The sequence below is a fragment of the Suncus etruscus genome, chromosome 3 (genome assembly GCF_024139225.1).
Source record: "Suncus etruscus isolate mSunEtr1 chromosome 3, mSunEtr1.pri.cur, whole genome shotgun sequence".
NCBI lineage: Eukaryota > Metazoa > Chordata > Mammalia > Eulipotyphla > Soricidae > Suncus > Suncus etruscus.
In genome coordinates this window covers 36,069,235-36,089,205 of record NC_064850.1, presented here as the reverse complement: position 1 = coordinate 36,089,205, position 19,971 = coordinate 36,069,235, and the positions used below count along the sequence as shown (strand labels likewise).

Below are 19,971 nucleotides of genomic sequence, written 5' to 3'. Positions count from 1 at the left end.
TGATGATCAGGGGTTACTCTTGGCTATGTGCTTAGAAATCGCTCCTGGCTTGGAGGACCATATGAGATGCCAGGGATGGAACCAAGATCCATCCTGGATTAGCTGCGTGCTAGGCAAACGCCCTACTGCTGTGATATCACTCTGAGCCCCAAAGTCAGTTTCTTTTAATAAAAACTATCTTGCTTCAGGAAGAAAAAAATCTTTTGAACTTAGTCAACCTCAGGTGAAGGTGGCAGTTTGGTGGCATTTAAAAATCAACTAGAGTAGGTGCTTTATTGACAGAAGAACTTCACATCTTTTTTCTTTATAAAGGTAAGATAGGAAATTGTTTTAGTAATTAAATAAATCCAAGGAGAAAATTGGCAGATATATGTATGTATGTGTATATACTTATATATAACTAAAGGTTATTGAGTAGGTACTTTTGCCAGTGTGGATCTGAATGGAAAAGTTAAGGGAAGCAGTTGGCTTAATACATAAAAGCTTTGTATTGAGCTTGAGAAGGGACATGAACATTTTCTGTCCCCCTGTTGATCTAATCTCTTCCACATTATTAGACTCCAATAATGTAGTTCTAGTATTTATAAAAACTTATTTTTATTTATGCTACATCCCCAAATGAAAGTCAGCTCTTTGATGCTATTTTTTTAGTTACTCTCTTTTATGGGGCTTGGGTCACGCCCCACCGTGCTCAGGGATCACTTCTGGAGTTGTTCTGGGGACCATATCTGTGCTGGGGTTTTGAAATTAGGTTTACTATATGAGGCCAGCACTTTAACCCTCTGTAATATTTTTCTGTGGCTTCTTTTAAGGTTTCTTGACTAGACATCATTGATAGGAACTTTAAAACCCAAACCTAACCCTTTATATGGCTATGCAATGAAAAAAATTGAAAATATTCTTTAGTTTTAAACACCATTATTATTGAGACACTGTTAATTATACTTTTCATACATACATCATTCCAGCACCACACTCAGAGTCTCTTTATCTAAAGATTTGTCAGAGGGCCTAGAACGTAGCTCAGTTCTTGTTTTTCATTGGTGAAGCCATTGGTTTCTTCCCTGGCACTACCCCCAAGATTTATTTCAAATTCAGATATTTGCTTTTAATATTGTTTGATCATAGGCATGAGACACTGGCCTGTTATTTTGCATATTTTTAATTGTTTAGTCTCAGTCAAATATTTTCCACTGTCAGTTTTCTTTACCAAAAATTAAACTTGGGACCAGAATAACAGTACAGCAGGTAGGGCACTTGCCTTACACGTAGCCAACCAGGTTTGAACCCTGATATCCCATATGGTCCCTCTAGTCTGTCAGGAGTGATTTTTGAGCAGAGAATGAGGGTATGGCCCTACAACAGAAACAAATATAAAGGAATGAAACTCTGGGCTTGAGGGATTATTCAGTAAACTTGAAGGCATATTGTATTTTTCTTTCATTTTTTGAGGGGGGAGTCATGAAGGAACCTGTAGTTCAATTTCTGGTACCACACCGAGCACTGCCAGAGGGACTCCTTGATACTGAACTGGAAGTACCCACTGAGAACCACAGATTAAAAACTTCATTGAATTTTCAACTCTGTTTATTAAAGCCCCCACAAAATGGTGCTAAAATGTTTCCAAATAGATTTTTCCCTTTTAAATGATGATGTAGTATTTTATTATATTTTTGGTTTTTGGGCCACACCCTTTTTGGGCAGCACTCAGAGATTACTCCTGACTCTGAGCTCAGAAATTGCTCCTGGCTGGCTTGGGGGTGCCATATGGGATGCCAGGGATCAAACCCGGGTTTGTCCTGGATTGGCCTTGTGCAAAGGCAAACACTCTATTGCTGTGTTATTGCTCCAGCCCCCAGGATTCTTTTGTCAGTTTAATCAGATAGCTTGTTATTTTAATATTCAAGATTTCTAGATAAAGCTATTTGTCTTTTTACTTTTATTCTTTTGCTTTTTTGGGACATTCGGGTGTTACTCCTGGCTTTGCACTCAGGAATCACTCCTGGTGGTACTTAGAGGACCATAGAGGACGCTGGGAATTGAACCTGGGTTGGCTGCATGCAAAGCAAATGCCCTACCTGCTATCCTATAACTTTGGCGGCTCCATTACCCTTCTCCTCCATTTGATGCTCCTTGTTAAAGGAAATGGGAACCCTAGACTTTGGACAAGATTCCTCTCACTGAGAAAATTATTTTTTTTCTCTAAAAATTTTACAAAAAAGGGAGCTTTAGCATAAATATGAGTCCTGGTGTGGGCCGTGGTGGCCATAACTTAACATTCTTCAACTGCACAGACATGGCACAGGTGGGGGTGAGGGGCAGCTCTGCCCTGCCAAGCTAGAGGCACACAGCAGGGCGGAATGAGGGGCATGTGGGATCAGGGACTCTGATGTGTGGATGAGAGAGTCAGAGTACTTGCCTTGGTGAGGGCTGCTCCCTGGGTCCGGGCCAGTCTTGGTGACCCTCTGCACCTCTAGAGAAAATCTGTCTTGTCACTCATCAGGGCAGACAATCAATTAGGTATTGGCTAAATTGAAAGTGTTCAAGTTGTAGTTTGTAATTAAGCTGGCATTTCTGTTTTGTTGTTGGTTTGGGCACCGGGAGGGCACCTACCGAAAACTCAGGAGCATTTCATCAGAAATTCTCTGCTGGGGCTGGAGAGATAACATGGAGGTAAGGTGCTTGCCTTTCATGCAGAAGGATGGTAGTTTGAATCCCGGCATCCCATATGGTCCCCCATGCCTGCCAGGAGCGATTTCTGAGAGTAAAGCCAAGAGTAACCTCTGAGCGCTGCCGGGTGTGACCCAAAAACCAAAAAAATTCTCTGCTGGCCTGGAAGCCCTGCCATGTCAAGAATCCCCTCCTCCCCCCCAATGGTTTGTTTGGGTCTCCAGGGCCAATTCTGAAGAGCATGGTTCCCTGAGACCCGTGGTCTGCATCTAGTTTTGTTTGAGGGACTATGTGGTACTAGAGATCAAATGTGGGCCACTGCCTTCAAAGTATATTTTCTCATTCATTCAGCTATCTCTGGCCCAGCCTTAACCTTAACTACTGCTGTCTTTTTTTGGAGCTGGCTGGGGAGTTTCCAAAGTCAGCATTTCCCAACTGAGAGCCACCTGGCCCTCTGTATCCCCTGGCTCTTCCAAGCAGGCTAGAGGTGAAAAGCATGAAAATTGGGTGTGTACGTGACGTTGCTCTGTGGCATGAGTCTTAGCGGGCAACCAGAGCTGGGAAAGCTCAGGAAGAAAACTGCATGAAAAGGCTCCTTGGTCAGAAAATGACCAAGAAACGCCATCCAAATGGTGCTCATGATTCCCAGGGATTCCTCCCTGTGATTCTTAGCCAACTCCCTGCAGCTATTTTCAGTCCAGAGACCCAAAACATGGACCAGTTTAGGGCCTTCAGTGCTATACATTCACTTTCCTGTTACTTAGTGCTTAAGATTCCAGGACCACTTGGTACTTGGGATAGCTCTTCACCCTTTATCTACAACTGTCCTGACTCCACCCTTACGTCTATTGATATGAAAATACCTAGAGAGAAATGAAAAGACTGGGCTTTGACTCTGCTTCTATAGCTTTTCCTGGGAACAGTTCCCAGAAACTCATGGAAATAAACCATCAGAAAAGAAGGTTGTGTGACCATTTGATTTTGTTGTTGTTGTTGCTGTTGTTGTTGGGTCATACATGGCAGCGCTGAGGGGTTTCTCCTGGCTGTGCTCAGGAATAGCTCCTGGTGGACTTTGGAGACCATAATAAATGCTGGGGATTAAATCTGGGTTAGCCATATGCAAGGCAGATGCCCTACCTACTTAAGCTATGATTCTGGCCCGTTTGTCACATTTGAATGAACTCTTCAAACTGAGCAAGGACTGAGTGAGTTTCTGCAGCTTTGGACCAAGGTCTAGCTTTTGTGGATGTTACTGTTTTTTCCCTTTCAGGGAATTCATTTATTTTTCTCTGGAAAATCATATTTTCTCCTTGGATCATAATTTTTACATTTGTTGACTAAGCAATTCTTTAAGTTGGGATGGATAGCCCAGTGGATAAGTTTCTTTTGGATTTAATCCCCAGCACCACATATGGTCCAGAGAACTGCTGGAGTGAACTTGAGATCATGAGTGAAGAGTAACTAATGAGTTACCAGGAGTAAGCCCTGATTTTACTAGGTGTGGTGTTCCCTGTCTCTCCAAAAACTTCATAGATTCTCAGAAGAAAACAGAGGCATCCTCCAAGTGAAAAAAGTCTTCCCCTTTGAGTGGAAAATTGCTTTCTACCAGCAGTGTCATCTTAGTGATCATTGTCCAACTGAGCTTGTGATATATTATTTTAAGTTCGTAAACTATCTGCTAATTTGTAATTTATTTTTTCTATGAAGTTTTAGTATTGATTTCTCTTACTCTGTTAAGGTCCTCATTTTTCAAATCTCAGGAAACTGATAATGTAATATTTTGGGTACATCAAACCCAAGTATTTTTTCCATATTTTCTAGGATTTTTAAGTAAATATCTTTAACGTTTAGATTCATTATGTTATATTTTTGTGTTTCTAGTTGTAGTTCTCAATTATGATGAATTTTAGACATGGTTTTAAATAAATATTTGTTTTCTCAGAGAAAAAGACAGACAAGGAGTCTGACTGGCTTTCTATATATATTTAAATGATTAAAGTCCTTTACAGGGCTGGAATGATAGCGCAAGCGGTAAGGCATCTGCCTTGTGTGTGCTAGCCTAAGACAGAACGTGGTTTGATCCCCCGGTGTCCCATGTGGTCCTCGAAACCAGGAGTGATTTCTGAGAGCATAGTCAGGAGTAACCCTTGAGCGTCACTGGGTGTGACCAAAAAACAAATAAAAAAAATTTTGAGGGGCCGGGCGGTGGCGCTGGAGCTAAGGTGCCTGCCTTGCCTGCGCACGGACCGCGGTTCGATCCCCCGGCGTCCCATATGGTCCCCCAAGAAGCCAGGAGCAACTTCTGAGCGCATAGCCAGGAGTAACCCCTGAGCGTCACAGGATGTGGCCCAAAAACCAAAAAAAAAAAAAAAAAAAAAAAAAAAAAATTTTGATTAAAGTCCTTTAAGATCAAATTCAAGAAAATAGCAAAAAAAAATTTTTTTTTGTTGGGGGGGGGGGGCTTACACCCAGCAGCACTCGGGTTACTCCTCGCTCTTCGCTCAGAAATCGCTCCTGGCAGGCTCCGGAGACCATATGGGATGCCAGGATTTGAACCACTGTCCTTCTGCATGCAAGGCAAATGTGCTACTTCTGTGCTATCTCTCATGCTATCTCTCCGGCCCCCATTAAAAAAAATAGCAAAAAATTATTAGACAAAGCAAAACATGGCTGTGTGTGTATATTTGTATTTGTGTGTTTGCTATATCTGATGTTGCACAGGGATTATTCCTGGTTCTGAACATAGGAATCAGTCTTGGGGGTACTTGGAGGGACCATATAGGGTGCTAGAATCGAACCCATAATAGCCACATATAAAGCAAGCACACTGGGGCCGGGCGGTGGCGCTAGAGGTAAGGTGTCTGCCTTGCCAGCGCTAGCCTAGGACGGATCTCGGTTCGATCCCCCTGTGTCCCATATGGTCCCCCAAGCCAGGAGCGACTTCTGAGCGCATAGCCAGGAGTAACCCCTGAGCGTCACCGGGTGTGGCCCAAAAACCAAAAACCAAAAACAAAAACAACAAAGCAAGTACACTATTCACTGTACTTTCTTTCCAGTCCTTGGACTTTATTTAAAGTATATTTTATTTTATGGATCTAGATTCAATCTGACACCTTTAAAAAAAGATTTTTTTTTGTTTTGTTTTTGGACCACACCCGGTGACACTCAGGGGTTATTCCTGGCTATGTGCTCAGAAATTGCTCATGGCTCGGGGGACCATATGAGATGCCAGGGGTCGAACTGTGGTCTTTCCTGGGTCAGCTGCATGCAAGCCAAATGCCCTACCATTTGCACCACTGCTCTGGCCTCCCCAAAAAAGATTTCTTTTTAAAAAAATTATGATACCGTGGTTTACCAGGTTGTTCAGAAAACGGTTGTTTCAGACATTCAATGTCCAAATACCAATCCCACCACCAATGTGCCCTTTCCTCCACTAGTGTCCTCAGTTTCCCACTCACTAACCCTACCTAGCCTCCTTGCAGGCACACACAATTTTATTTTTTATTGTTTTGTTATGACACAAACCAAATAGAATGATCAAAACTTAGGTCAGTAAGGGTCAGTTTGAAATAATGGTTATATCTCTGTGGTGTTACTAAAGATGTATTGGTTGGTCCCAGTTGAGTCTTATGTGTTACTATTTGGGCTCACGGAACTTGGTGGTCTTCTATGTAACTTTCCCATCAGTTTTGCTGTGATTGTACTGGGCTGATACTATTAGGAAATTTTGAGTTTTTTGCATAGCCAGGTGGGGCTCTGTAGTGTAGGATTTATAAATCTGGAACAAATTTAGTGGCTCGGTAATTTGAAGGTTAGATTGTGGAGGGCCAGAGCAATATCACAGCAGGTAGGGCATTTGCCTTGTATGCAGCTGATCCAGGTTTCATCTCCAGTATTCCATATGGTTCTCCACGCCTGACAAGAGTGATTTCTGAGTGTACTTGTCAAGAGTAACCCTTGACCACCACTAGATGTGGCCCCCAAACCTAAACAACAACAACAAAAACCCAAAAGGTTAAATTGTGGAGCGGTGCTTTTCTGTCCGAGGGTTCCAGTTGTGACTGTGGGCTGCTGTGGTTTCAGGAAGAAAGAGGATCTTCCCCCACCCATTCTGAGAAGGACCCATAGTTTTCATCCTGGAACTGACTACTTGGGAAGAGTTGGTGCCATCATTTAATTTTTTTTTTTTTTTTTTGGAATTTAGGAGAGGAGCTGGGCTGCTTTTCTGCTGGAAAGATGACAGGTGTGGCAGGGTTGTTAGGTTTTCTGGGAGTGAGAGGGAGGTCTTAAATGGTCTCCATTTGGTGAACACCCCAGAGTTTTCAGCTCATCCTTGGGTCCCACCTGACTCCTATCATCTATTATCTATGTATCTTCCTATGTAAATTTAATTTAATTGAAACTATCTTGTTTCCTGATCCCAGAGTAGTATTACAACAGTACATTGCCTTCCACGCAGCAGACCTGGATTTGGTCCCTGACATACCATATGGTTTTCTGAGACAGAGTCTGGAGAAATCTCTGAGCATCATTGAGTGGGACCCAGAAAACAAAAACTAAAACAGAGCTAATTGATCATGTCACTCTATTTTTCTTGTTCTTGAAAACACCTTTTTCTTTGCTTCTAGAATGAGAGACTTAAAACCCTCTGTAGTGATCTAGAGGAGAAGCATGAAGCCTCAGAACTTCAGATAAAGCACCAATCTACAAGTTACCGAAATCAACTACAGCAGAAAGAGGTAAAGATTCTTGGAGTTACTGCTATTTATTTCATTACAGTTTCGTTAGAAAGTTTTGAATTTTATATGAAGCAGATTAGATCTTTAAAAATATTAAGGGTATTAAAATTAACTTTAAACTAGCATAGTTTGATAGCACTGTTTGATTTATAAGAATTCCGTAAGCTTTTCTGTTAAGTTCAGTATACTTGATTTTTTTTCCCAAGGAAGGAAAGTCTGTATGAAATATCATCAGGTAATAGCACAGCAAGTAAGGATTTGCCTTGCATGCGGTTGACCCAGTTTTTATTCCTGGCATTCCTATGGTCCCTTGCACACTGCCAGGAGTATTTTCTGAGCTCAGAACCAGGAGTAGCTCCCAAGCATTGCTGGGGGTGACCTGAAAAGAAAGGCTATTTTTAGGCATTGGTTGCTTATAATTCATTCATTATGTAAAACCAAATTCCTTATGTTCGCCTTATATTTTATATCTGTCATTGCTAACATCATTTTGTTGTGCAGAGAAGGATTATAGCTACTCATGTTAAATATGTTAAATTAGGGGCCGGAGCGGTAGTGCAAGGCGCGCTATCCTAGGAACAATCGCTGTTTGATCCCCTGGCCTCCCATATGCCAGGAACGATTTCTTTTTTTTTTTTTTTTGGTTTTTGGGCCACACCCAGCAGTGCTCAGGGGTTACTTCTGGCTGTCTGCTCAGAAATAGCTCCTGGCAGGCACGGGGGACCATATGGGACACCAGGATTCGAACCAACCACCTTTGGTCCTGGATCGGCTGCTTGCAAGGCAAACACTGCTGTGCTATCTCTCCGGGCCCCGCCAGGAACGATTTCTGAGCACATAACTAGGAGTAAACCCTGAGTGTTACCAGGTGTAGCCCAAAAACAAAACAACAAAAAAATATGTGAAATTAGAATTTACTTGATTTTCCTGTAAAAGCAATTATTTAGGTTTTTTATTGTTGTTTGTTTTTTTTTTTTGTAATGCCCAGGGGTTACTTCTGGCTCTGTGCTCAGAAATCTCTCCTGGCTTGGACCAGCAGGGGATTGAACTCATGTCCAGCCTGGATCAGCTGCATGCAAGGCAAACACTTTACCACTCTGCTATCACTCCAGCCCCAAATGCTCTACCTCTGAGCTATGCCCCCTCCCTTTTGATTTAGTTTATTATAGTTACCATTGGCTTATCTTTTTTCAGTGCTACTAATAATATGTATCTAAATTAACCAATGTTTTCATGAATTTTAAAATGTAGACTATGTCTGCTGAGGTGGGATTTGAGAATTCTGTTGAATTAAACTATTTCTTGGGTTTTTTTGTTTTTTTGTTTTTTTGTTTTGGCCACACCAGGTTACTTCTGGCTCTGCACTCAGAAATCACCCTAGCAAGCTTGGGGACCATATGGGATACCAGGAATTGAACCCAGATTTGTTGCGTGCAAGGCAAATGCCCTACTGCTGTGCTATTGCTTTGGCCCCCTAGTTCTTGTTTTAACCAGAATTTAACCAGAATCATCAATTTTGCTGATGATATTCATATCTATCATACCTTCATATAGTTTAAAATTTTTTTTTATTATTTATTTGTTACTTACTTATTTTTGGTTTTGGAGCCACACCAAGCGGCACTCAGTTGTTACTGATGGCTCTGCGCTTAGAAACCACTTACAGCCCTGGCGGCTCAGGGGACTATAGGGTATGCTAGGGATTAAACCCAAGTCAGCCATGTGCAAAGCAAATGCCTTACCAATATACTATTGCTTTGGCCCCCATATTGGGTTTTAAAATTTAAATACATTGATTTACATTCCCTTTATTTTTATATTAAGAAAAAAGTAAATCACTTAGTTTAAACACTGAGTTTAAAAACTCTTCTTCTAGAAATTTCCTAAAATACAAAAACAGGCAAAAAGAATTACAGCAAAACAAATGAATATGAAAAGTTACAAGTTCAAATTTATGTGTTAGACCTTAGATTCAGTCTCTAGGCAGGCAATATACACACACTAATGCATATACACTTATTCGATAAAAATTACTATAAATTGCTTGAAAAATTCTGAATCTTCTCGTTCAGTGCTTACGTAGATGGTAGCAAATATTTGTGGACTTGGTCTGTGGCCGATCTTTATGCTCTAGTGACTCAGAGCTCTCTCTCAGAGAGCCGCTTAACTGGCATCTAAAATACGTGACACCTAAAATATATAAAATACATGACACCTAAAATATGTGACACCTACAATATATACATACATATTCACATTCTCCAGGAGATTCATAAAACCCAATCAGTTCTGACTTTTACGTTCTAGTTGAAAGTACTACTATGGCAAATTGTGCCCTTTTTTGGGTAGTTATATATTATAGGACTTTATAGTAGCCCAAACATTCAAGTTTAGAAATGCGTCTTTGTATACTTACCTGGCAGGGGAGATACCGTGATCACGAAGGTGGTTTCCCTAGGGCGAGGTTTATCCATTGCATTCTGGATGTGCTGACCTCTGCGGTTTCCCCAAATGTGGAAAACTCGACTGCATAATTTGTGGTAGTGGGGTACTGTGTTCGAGCTCTCCCCTGGAAAGAAAAAGAAAAAGAATAGCATCTTTATTATTGGAACTTACTGTGCTGCCATAACGCTCCAACTTGATATAAATGTTGTACTATAATGAACATATAATTAGAAATTTTTTATATTCTAAGAGTGTTTGGGCAAAGTTTATTACTTTTTATAAGTAAGATAAAACTTCTTCACAGTCACACTCGGCACGGTCAGATTTCAGGTTTATGTATAGATCCTATGTCAAAGTCACGGTGACACTGAGTGTCTTCTGGTTTCATTTCACCACTAGGTGGCAATGCAGGGACTCCTGCCCTGAAAACAAGTTGCTACTGTTAGCAAAAATCTCATGGTGTCATATGAACCCATTCTGGAGCAAGTCGAATGCCAGGGCAGCATTAGGGCCTTTTCTGGTAGAAGTCCAATTCTTGGTGCTGATTGTAGAAAACCATGTTGGTTCCATAGATGGGATCCAAGGTTCAGGGTTGAATGGCCAATATCCAGTCTTCTGAAGATTAAGTCAGGTCACTATGACAATTATTGGGACTACAGAGAAAGACTTCGGGGTTAGACAACTTAGTTTGCTCGGAGCCTGTAGTTGGTTTATGGCAGGATACTTCATGGGTAAGTCTTTCTGTTTTTAGGCCAAAAGTTTTTTCTTTCCATTTTCCCCATATTTTTCTCTGCCTATGCAAAAAACCAAAACCAAAATCAAAGCAAAAACCTGCCACGGACTTTTTATTTATTTATTTATTTATTTACATATTTTAATTTTTATATCTTATCTTTTAAATTGGGGCCTTTTTCATAGAACCTTGGGACACGGATTATTTTGTTTTACCACATATTGTCACTTTTTTTTTTTTTTTGGATTTTGAGCAACATCCAGTGATGCTCAGAGGTTACTCCTGGCTATGTGCTCAGAAATTGCTCCTGGCTTGGGGACCATATGGGATGCTGGGGGATCCATCCTGGGTCAGCCATGTGCAAAGCAAACACCCTACCACTGTGCCACTGCTCCATTTTTCTATAAAACTATGAAGAAAGAAATAAAGAAAGACTGGGGGCCTGGGGCCAAATGATCTCAGATGCATTGGTGGGGCAATAAATAAGCTCAGAACTAAATATCCAAGCCAAAGTCAATGATAATAGAATCAAGGGACCTAAACTTTAACAATCTAAATTTGGGCCCAGAGAGTTAGCACAGCGGGGCGTTTGCCTTGCAAGCAGCCAATCCAGGACCAAAGGTGGCTGGTTCGAATCCTGGTGTCCCATATGGTCCCCCATGCCTGCCAGGAGCTATTTCTGAGCAGACAGCCAGGAGTAACCCCTGAGCACTGCTGGGTGTGGCCCAAAAACCAAAACCAAAAAAACAAAAAACAAAAAAAACAATCTAAACTTAAAAGGGCCTGTTCTACTGGCAGGCCAGGGGGCAAACGGTGGTGGTGTAGGATGTACCTATAGGTTCATTGTTGAAGAGAGGTGATGGTGTTTGGGAATGGTCCTGACTCATTGTATATCTGAAATTCAACTATGAAGGACTCTGTAGATCACAATTGTTTCAATCAAATAAAATTTAAAAATAAAGAAAAAGAAAGATAATATGCAAATATACATCAGACTTGCCATTTTTTAATTTATAATATCTTTATTTAAGCATCTTGATTACAAATATGATTGTGAGCCATTTTCTTAATTTGTTTGCTGTCTTTATAATCATATTCTCTAAAGATGCATTTATTGACCTCATTTATGGTGAAATGAAGGACCATTTAGACTTAAATCCAGTGATGAATGTGAATACCTAATTAATTAGCTTCACAAGACTCTTCAACAGGGACATGTACAAGGAAACTTTGCAATTCATGCCCTGATGTATCTATTTCTTTTCTTTTCTCTTTTCTTTTCTCCTTTCCTCCCCACCCCCATCCTCCTCTTCCTCCCCCCTCCCCATCCCTTTCACAGTACCCTATATATAATATATAGGGTATATAATAATATAATATAATATAATAAATATAATGAGCCCTGGTTTAACTGTGATGTTTATTGCTTCATATATTGTTTAATATATGATTGAAGTTTTGATATACTGTCTGAAACATATTTACTTTAACTATAGTAATCTTGGTTTTATTTGTTTTTGGGCCACACCGGGCAATGCTCAGGAGTTACTCTTGGCTCTGCACTCAGGAATTATTCCTGGAAGGCTTGGGGGACCATATGGGTTGCTGGGGATTGAACGTGGGTTGGCTGTGTGCAAGGCAAATGCCTTACTTGCTGTGCTCTTGCTCTGTCCCCAAGTTAGTGTAACTTTTAAATTGTACATTTATTTCAAAAAAAGGCCATTGGTTATTTTGGAGTTTCTTCTCTAAACTGTAGATTTTATATTAATGTATAGGTTGAAATCAGCCATCTGAAAGCGAGACAGCTTGCGCTGCAAGAGCAATTATCGAAGCTGCAGTCAACAGCTCAGTCGGGGACCACAGCCGCTGCTTCGTCTCCTTTTCCTGTGGGCCTCAGTTCTCAGTCTGCAGCTTTACATGACAGTGACATGGATTTTAGTGACATCATTTCTTCACAACAGGAAATAAATAGATTATCGACTGAAGTGTCCAGATTGGAGTCTGAAGTTGACCATTGGAAACATCTTGCTACGGTAGATAAAAGTTTCATGACTGAAGAGTTCATGTGCTGTGCATAGAGAGAAATGAGAGCAAAGAAATGTAGAACCTGTATTTTAACCTGTATTCTAATTCTGTTTGCTTTCATTTTTGCTTTTTTCTTAAAAATTATTTTAGTCATCATGATTCATAATACTGCCAGTGATATAAGGTTTCATGCATAGAGCATTTCAGCATTCCCCTAAACCACCACAGGCATGTCCATGTACCTCCACCATTGTCTCAGGTTCTGTTCCTACATTCACCCTGCTGCCCCCTCTCCCCCTCATGTAAGCTTAGTTCTGCAGATGAGTTCACAGGTTCTGTTGCTTTGGGCCTTTTGTTATTCCCTTTTCATGCTTCTTTATATACCACAAATGAGAGGGGTCATTCTGTATCTGAATATCTGTATCTCCTTCTGGCTGACTTCACTCACCATGAAACTTCCATTTCTTTAAATTTTTTCTTGTTATAATACTGACTTACCAAGTTGTTCATAATATAGCTGTTTCAGGCATTAATAACACCAGTCCCACCACCGGTGTGACCTTACCTTCACCTGTGCCCCAGTTTCTCCCCTGTGTCCCCAACTTCCCATTTGTGGCCACCTACTTTGCAGATACAAACAAATATACTTCATATTTTTTATTACAACCGAAGGTAAATAGAATTATCAAAACTTAGCTCTATAAGGGTCAATTTGAAATATTATATCTTTCCATACTGTTTCTAAAGTCAGTGTTTAAGCATTTCCTAAGCTGTGGTTGATGTTGGTTGAACCTTCTGTGTTACTTTTTTGGCTCACTGAACTGGTAGATTACTATGTAACTTTCCCACCAGATTTCCTGTAGTACTTTTGGGCTGAAATACTATAAAAATTTGAGGTGTTATACTGCAGTGGGGCCCAGCATTTATAGATCTGGAACAAATATAGTGGCTTGGTAGTTTGATGAGATTAAGCCTTGGAGCTGGATTGTTGCTGTTCTCAGAGGGTGTAGGGTGTGGTGCTGAGCTGCTGTTATTCATGCAAAAAGAGGACTCTGTCACCCCCACCTGTCATCCTTCCTTTTGATAAGGGCCCAGAGGCCTGGATCTGAAACCCTGGGAAGTATCAGTGACCATTAGTTCTTTTGCAGCTTGGTAGAAGAGCTGGACTGTTTCACCACTGCTATGAAGATGTCAGGTGTGGGCAAAGGCTTCTGGGTTTTTTAGTGGTAGGTTGGATGTGAGGGGTTTTGGCTTAATCCCATTCTGAAAATAGTCCCAGATTTTCAGCCCAGTAGTCTGGTCTCACTTGAGAAGATTCAGATGCTCATATAATTTGAATTCACTTACAGAGCTGTGTCCATTTCAGAGGGTGTAGTATTTGGTGCTGGGCTGCTGTAGTTCTTGCAGAAAGGGGGATCTGCCCGGTCATCCTCCCCCCGAACCCCCATTCAATGCATTCTGAGAATGCCACAGAGGTATCAGCCCAGACTAAGCTACCAGCAAAGTATCAGTGGCCATTATTTTTGTTTGGAGTTTGATAGAGGAGCCAGACAGTTTATTTGCAGGGAAGGTGCCACATATAGACGGACACTGTTGGAGATAACTTTCATTTTGATTTGCTCCAGGTAGTAGCAGAGTGCATCATTTTGCCATTATTTTTGTTTTGTTTATGGGCCACACCTGGCAACACTCAGGGTTTCTCCTGGCTTTGTGCTCAGAAATCATCCCTGGCAGGCTCGAGAGACCATATGAGATGCCAGGAATGGAGCCTGGGTCTGCTCTGGGTTGGCTGCATGCAAGGCAAACTCTCCACTGTGCTATCTCTCCTGCCCATTTCGTCATTTCTTAGGGCCAACTAGAATTCCAGTGTGTATATATACATAGTATATATGATATTTATACCATATATATCTTTATCTAGTCATCTGTCCTGTTTTCACTTTTGTACAATATTTGGAAGAAAGCTAAAAATCTTAGGGCCTGAGGATAAAAATCAAGTGGTAGAGCACAGCCTAACATGAAAGGCCCCAAGTTCAACTCCTAGTATCCCTTAACTTCCTTGAACTATCTGCCTCGCACAAGCATCACTGGGTGGGCCAACTACTCATATAGTAATTTTGGCTTTTGTCCTTATAAAAATTTTAAAGTAATAGAAACTTTAAAAAAAAAGGTCAAAAAAATCTCTTCCCCTTTTTTGAGCATGCCTAGTAATGCTTAGGGTTTACCCCTGACTTTGTGCTCAGGGGTCATTCCTGACAGGGCTTGGAGGAACATACGTTGCACTGTGGATTAAACCAGAGTTGGCTGCATGCAAGGCATGCAACACTGTACTATCTTTTAGGCCCCCTTTACTTTATTATTTATTTATTTATTTATTTATTTATTTATTTTGGGTCTCATTAGTATTAAGGATTTATTCCTGTTTATGTACTCAGAAGTCACTTTTGCAGATGTGTGGGGGAACCATATAGGATGTTGTTAATTGAGCCGGGGTTGACTATGCGCAAGGCAAGCTCCTACCTGCTGTATTATCATCTCTCTGGCCCTGAGCAAGAGTCCTTTAAAATAAATAACATAGTGTTGTAAGTCCAGATTTCAGATAAGAGTGAAGTTGCGAATAGCTGGAGACACTGAACCAGGACACCGGCAGGGTGGCGCTTAGAGGTAAGGTGCCTGCCTTGCCTGTGCTTGCCTAGGAAGGACTGCGGTCAATCCCCTGGCGTCCCATATGGTCCCCCAAGCCAGGAGTGATTTTTTGAGTACATATCTAGGAGTAACCCCTGAGTGTCACCGGGTGTGGCCCCAAAACCAAAAAATATATATAAAAATATAAAATAAAAAATAAAGGTTTTTTTTTTTTTTAATTTTTGGGCCACACTGGGTGACACTCAGGGGTTACTCTTGGCTATGCGCTCAGAAGTCGCTCCTGGCTTGGGGGACCATATGGGACGCCAGGGGATTGACCGCAGTCCTTCCTAGGCAAGCACAGGCAAGGCAGGCACCTTACCTCTAAGCGCCACCCTGCCGGCCCCATATTTTTATACTTTGTAAGGTATTTTCATAAATTACCTTAGTAAGTGTGAGATTTTGGTTATCTATTTTGTAGAAAATCAGAATAAAAATTCAGGTAATATACCTATTATTGGTAAGTTGGTAATGATTTGTACATGTTCTCTTACTCCAAATTGATTGTTGTGCTCCATTCACCCTTTTTTTTTTACTTTTGGTGTTTGGGCCACACCCGGCGATACTCAGGGGTTACTCCTATCTCTGTGCTCAGAAATCGATCCTGGCAGATTTAAGGGGACCATAAGGTATAGAACCTGGGACCATATGGGATAGAACTATAGGGAATAGAATGTGGGTTCATTCTGGGTTGGCCGTGTGCAAGGCAAATGCCCTACCACTGTGCTATTGCTCTGATTCCCATTCATCCTTTCTGTTGGTTCTTACATAACCATATGAAAATATCAGACAGCTCCAAATGAGAAAAACGTAGTTCTAGGGTCAGGAACAAGGGTTGCTGAAGGAAAAAAAATCAAAGGGGGGAGGAAGTGGGAAGAGAAGGAGAGAGGGAAAAGAGAGGCGGGGAGGAGGAGAGGGAGGAGAGAAAGAGAGGGAAGAGAAAGAGAAAAGAGAGAGGAAAGAGAGATAAGCTTGCCAGATCTGCAGTTTTTATTGCATACAGAGACCACATCTGGGTGGGGGAGTAAGTACAGAGTAACTATAGAGCCAGTCCTGAGCCAGTTCTGCTCAGGTTTGCTTGAGGACATGGGGTAAAACCTAGTTGTAAACAAACAGATACAAAGAAACCAGGGATGATTTTTGTTTTGGATAAGACAAGGTGTAATCTAACAAGTAAGAGGACATTTGATTGGATTGGAAAGATAGTACAAAAAATTAAAAAATAAAAAATAAATAAAAAAAAAAAGCAAAAAAAAAGGAAAGATAGTACAGGGGTTACTGTTCTTGCCTTGCGTGCTACTGATTTTGGTTCAATCCCCAGCACCATGTAAGGCCCTAAGCCCCGTCCAGGAGTGATGTTTGAGCACAGAGCTAGTCATTACCCCAGAGTAACAGTGGTTGTGACCCAAACCTCCTGACCTTCCTATTTCCTAATATTTTGTTATTAGATTGATATAGGTTAGTTGTCCATCTTAGAAACTTCCTTTCTGGAATGTACCGTATTTTCTGGCGTATAAGACGACCCCCCAATTTTACAGTTAAAACATAGGTTTAGGCCTATAATTGCTGTATAAGACAGAACGTTCCTGTGCTGCAACTGTATGTACCACAGTGAGCCAATCACAACAAGCAAAAGTTCAAAGGTTATATTGTAATAGACTTCCTTTCTGACTCTGGCCAATCTGAGCAGGCTTTTGACAGTGTAGATTCGGGTCCAGAACATTGTCTAATTTGCATGAATAAAAAGCCTTCTTGGAATGGCTGAGTTAGACAGGTGGTCCGAGCTGCCTTGCAGTGCAGGATCGAGTTGGAAAATTCGTGGCAATATCCAGACTATTTTCTTTTTTTAATTTTTTTTTTTTTTTTTTTGGTTTTGGTTTTTGGGCCACACCCAGCTGTGCTCAGGGGTTACTCCTGGCTGTCTGCTCAGAAATAGCTCCTGGCAGGCACGGAGACCATATGGGACACCGGGATTTGAACCAACCGTCTTTGGTCCTGGATCAGCTGCTGGCAAGGCAAACGCCGCTGCGCTATCTTTCCGGGCCCTATCCAGACTATTTTCGTTTAGCGGCATATTGAAATGTTTTTTGGGATATACTTGGTGTATAAAACGACCCCTAATTTTCGGTTGACTTTTTTTCATTTCAAAAGTCGTCTTATATGCCGGGAAATATGGTACTTGATGGTCATTAGATTTTCATTTGTTACACAAACATAATCTATATTATATTAAAATACAACTCATTTTAATAAAATCAGTTTATGAATTTTTCTTTAAAAATCAGTATAATTATTTCATAATTTTTTTAACCTAGACTCCTAAAACACAAGGATCAAATAGCGCTGATCTAAATGAAATCTGCAAGTTGCAAAATATGATTAAGGTAAGGTGGGTTGTTGAAACTGTGGGTAAACCTAAATTAATAAAATAGATTATTTCTTTTACTACTTTAATTTTCTTTCCTTTTTTCACTTGTCATTCAAGTGGTAGTGATCTGGCGGGCCAGGTACCTTTGTTGATGAATCTCTGCCAGCTGGGCCTGTGGTTCACTGTGAGAGCTTGGCATACTGTGTTGCTCTCGCCCTGCTCTGCTAGGGATTCCCTGGGCCACTGAAGCTTCAGGGTTTAAAGGACTAGCCCCAGCCCCTATAGCCTCCAGGGTTACACTTACAAATGTTACTCCTATAAATGAGTTTCTAATTCCTGGGAAATGAAGTGATTCTGTAGTCCTGTGTGCCTGCAACTAGTGAGGAACTTTCTTTTTTTCTTTTTTTTTTGAGGAACTTTCTAATTACAGGTTTCCACCATCCTTCAAAGGAGGCACTGAGATTGGGGTGGGGGGTGTCTGTCCTACTGATAAGAAAATGGAGGCCTCGAAAGGTTGAAGAATTTACCCAAAGTATCAACTGATAAATACAGAACCAGGATTTAAATACAGGCCTGGATGCAGACCCACCTTTGCACTATGATAGTAATAAAAACAAAACCCAAAAATTCCATGCCTGGAGCCAGAAAAGAGCATAGCGGCTAGGGTACTTGCCTAGCACACGCTGATCTGGATTCTGTTTCCAGCAATACATGGTCCCCCTTAGCATTGTGGCCACATCCATGAAGACTCTTAAGGCTGAGCCTGTGTGACCCTGGCATTGCCAGCAGCACTGGGTGGAGCAGCATCTCACTGTCAGGATCTTGCAGTGATCCGCTGGCACATGTGGCTCTTCATTGCTGGTAATCCCTGCACCTCTCATGTCACTTGGAAAGCTCCCTGTAAAATAGTAATGAACAATGTGTCACCCTGGTAAAACTCTATTAAGACTTTTCTTTAAAGAAGTTTCCAATCACTGACACAAACAAGCAAATTCTACCATAAGGAAAACACAATGTGTACTACACACAATAATTTACATACAACACAATGAATCTGTCATGGTAAAACTCTGTAAGACTGTGCTTGCTTCGACAGCACATAAACTAAAATTGGAATGATACAGAGAAGATTAGCATGGCCCCTGCGCAAGGATGAAACGCAAATTTGTGAAGTGTTCCATATTTAAAAAAGCAAAACAAAACTCTAAGACTATCCTTGAACGAATTCTCTAGGGGGCGGGAGAGAAAGCAGAGTGGTAGGGCGTTTGCCTGGCATGTGGCCGAAACAGAATGGCCCTGGGTTTGATTCCCTGCATCTCATATGATCCCCTGAGCCTGCCAGGAGTGATTTCTGAGCGCAGAGCCAGGAGTAATCCCTGAGCACCGCTGGGTGTGGCTCAAAAACCTAAACCAAAAAAAAAAAAAAACCAACAAATTTTCTAATCACAGACACAAATTTGCAAATTGTACCATTAGGAAAGCACTTAAAATGTATAATATCACCTCTTTGTTCTTATCCTTTAATGACAGAGATTGGTTATAAGCAATAAAAAGCATCTCTCAATAAGGCAAGAGAGAATTTGCTGGAAGGACCCCATGTAATCTGGCCACAGGAATGAAGGAAGAATTTGAGCTGTGGGGCCTCATGCAGGACAGGAATGGAACAGCATCAGGGTATAGGACACAGAACAGTTTCTTCAGGGTGCAGCTCTCATGGTGGTGCTTTTGGCCCAACCATTTCCCCTTTCTGAGTAACTCAGCTCTGGGTCCAAGCTCCTGGGTGTGAGGCTGATTGTCCCAAACTTGGGAGCAGACAGATTTGTGTGGTTGACAATAGGAGAGTCTAAGCAAGACTGGTGGAAAGAACAACCGAGCACAATGATGGGACTCCTAAGAAAGCAGACAGTTTGCATGTGGAAGGCCTAATTTTAATTCTTGGTGCACCTACCGCATAGACCCACTAAGCACAGCTAGAAGTAGCCTCCAGCACCAATGGATGTGGCCATAAACAACAGGGAAAAAAAATTAAAAAAGCTAAAGAAAACAGGCATAGATTGGCCAGAATGCTGACAGTGGTACTGTGACACATGTCACTAAAATAAATTCATGTTTACATGCTAAGGAACCAGGATAAATTTGTTTATCTTTTTTTTTTTTTTTTTTTTTTTTTGCTGACAGTCCAAACTTGGAAGTAGAAAAGGTTGTTTGTTTTTTTTTATGGCCCAAGAAAGAAAAATTTGGAGTCTTAAACAATTATTCACATTATGTTTTTTATTTTTGTACCATATCCAGCAGTGTTCAAGGCT

At 41.1% G+C, this 19,971-nt stretch overlaps 1 protein-coding gene and 2 non-coding genes across 3 annotated transcripts in view; all 3 read left to right on the top strand.

Moving 5' to 3' along the window:
* Positions 1 to 19,971, top strand: part of TRIP11 (thyroid hormone receptor interactor 11) — a 76,173-nt gene that overhangs the window by 8,921 nt on the left and 47,281 nt on the right. Inside the window, exons 3-5 of the mRNA XM_049769771.1 lie at positions 7,299 to 7,409; positions 12,363 to 12,620; positions 17,613 to 17,681. Coding sequence (XP_049625728.1) covers positions 7,299 to 7,409; positions 12,363 to 12,620; positions 17,613 to 17,681 — 438 coding nt within the window. The remainder of the gene's footprint in view (positions 1 to 7,298; positions 7,410 to 12,362; positions 12,621 to 17,612; positions 17,682 to 19,971) is intronic.
* On the top strand, positions 9,818 to 9,981 carry LOC126004787 (U1 spliceosomal RNA). The gene has a single exon (XR_007494040.1). It is a non-coding gene; the product is annotated as a U1 spliceosomal RNA (small nuclear RNA).
* On the top strand, positions 18,746 to 18,852 carry LOC126005657 (U6 spliceosomal RNA). The gene has a single exon (XR_007494699.1). It is a non-coding gene; the product is annotated as a U6 spliceosomal RNA (small nuclear RNA).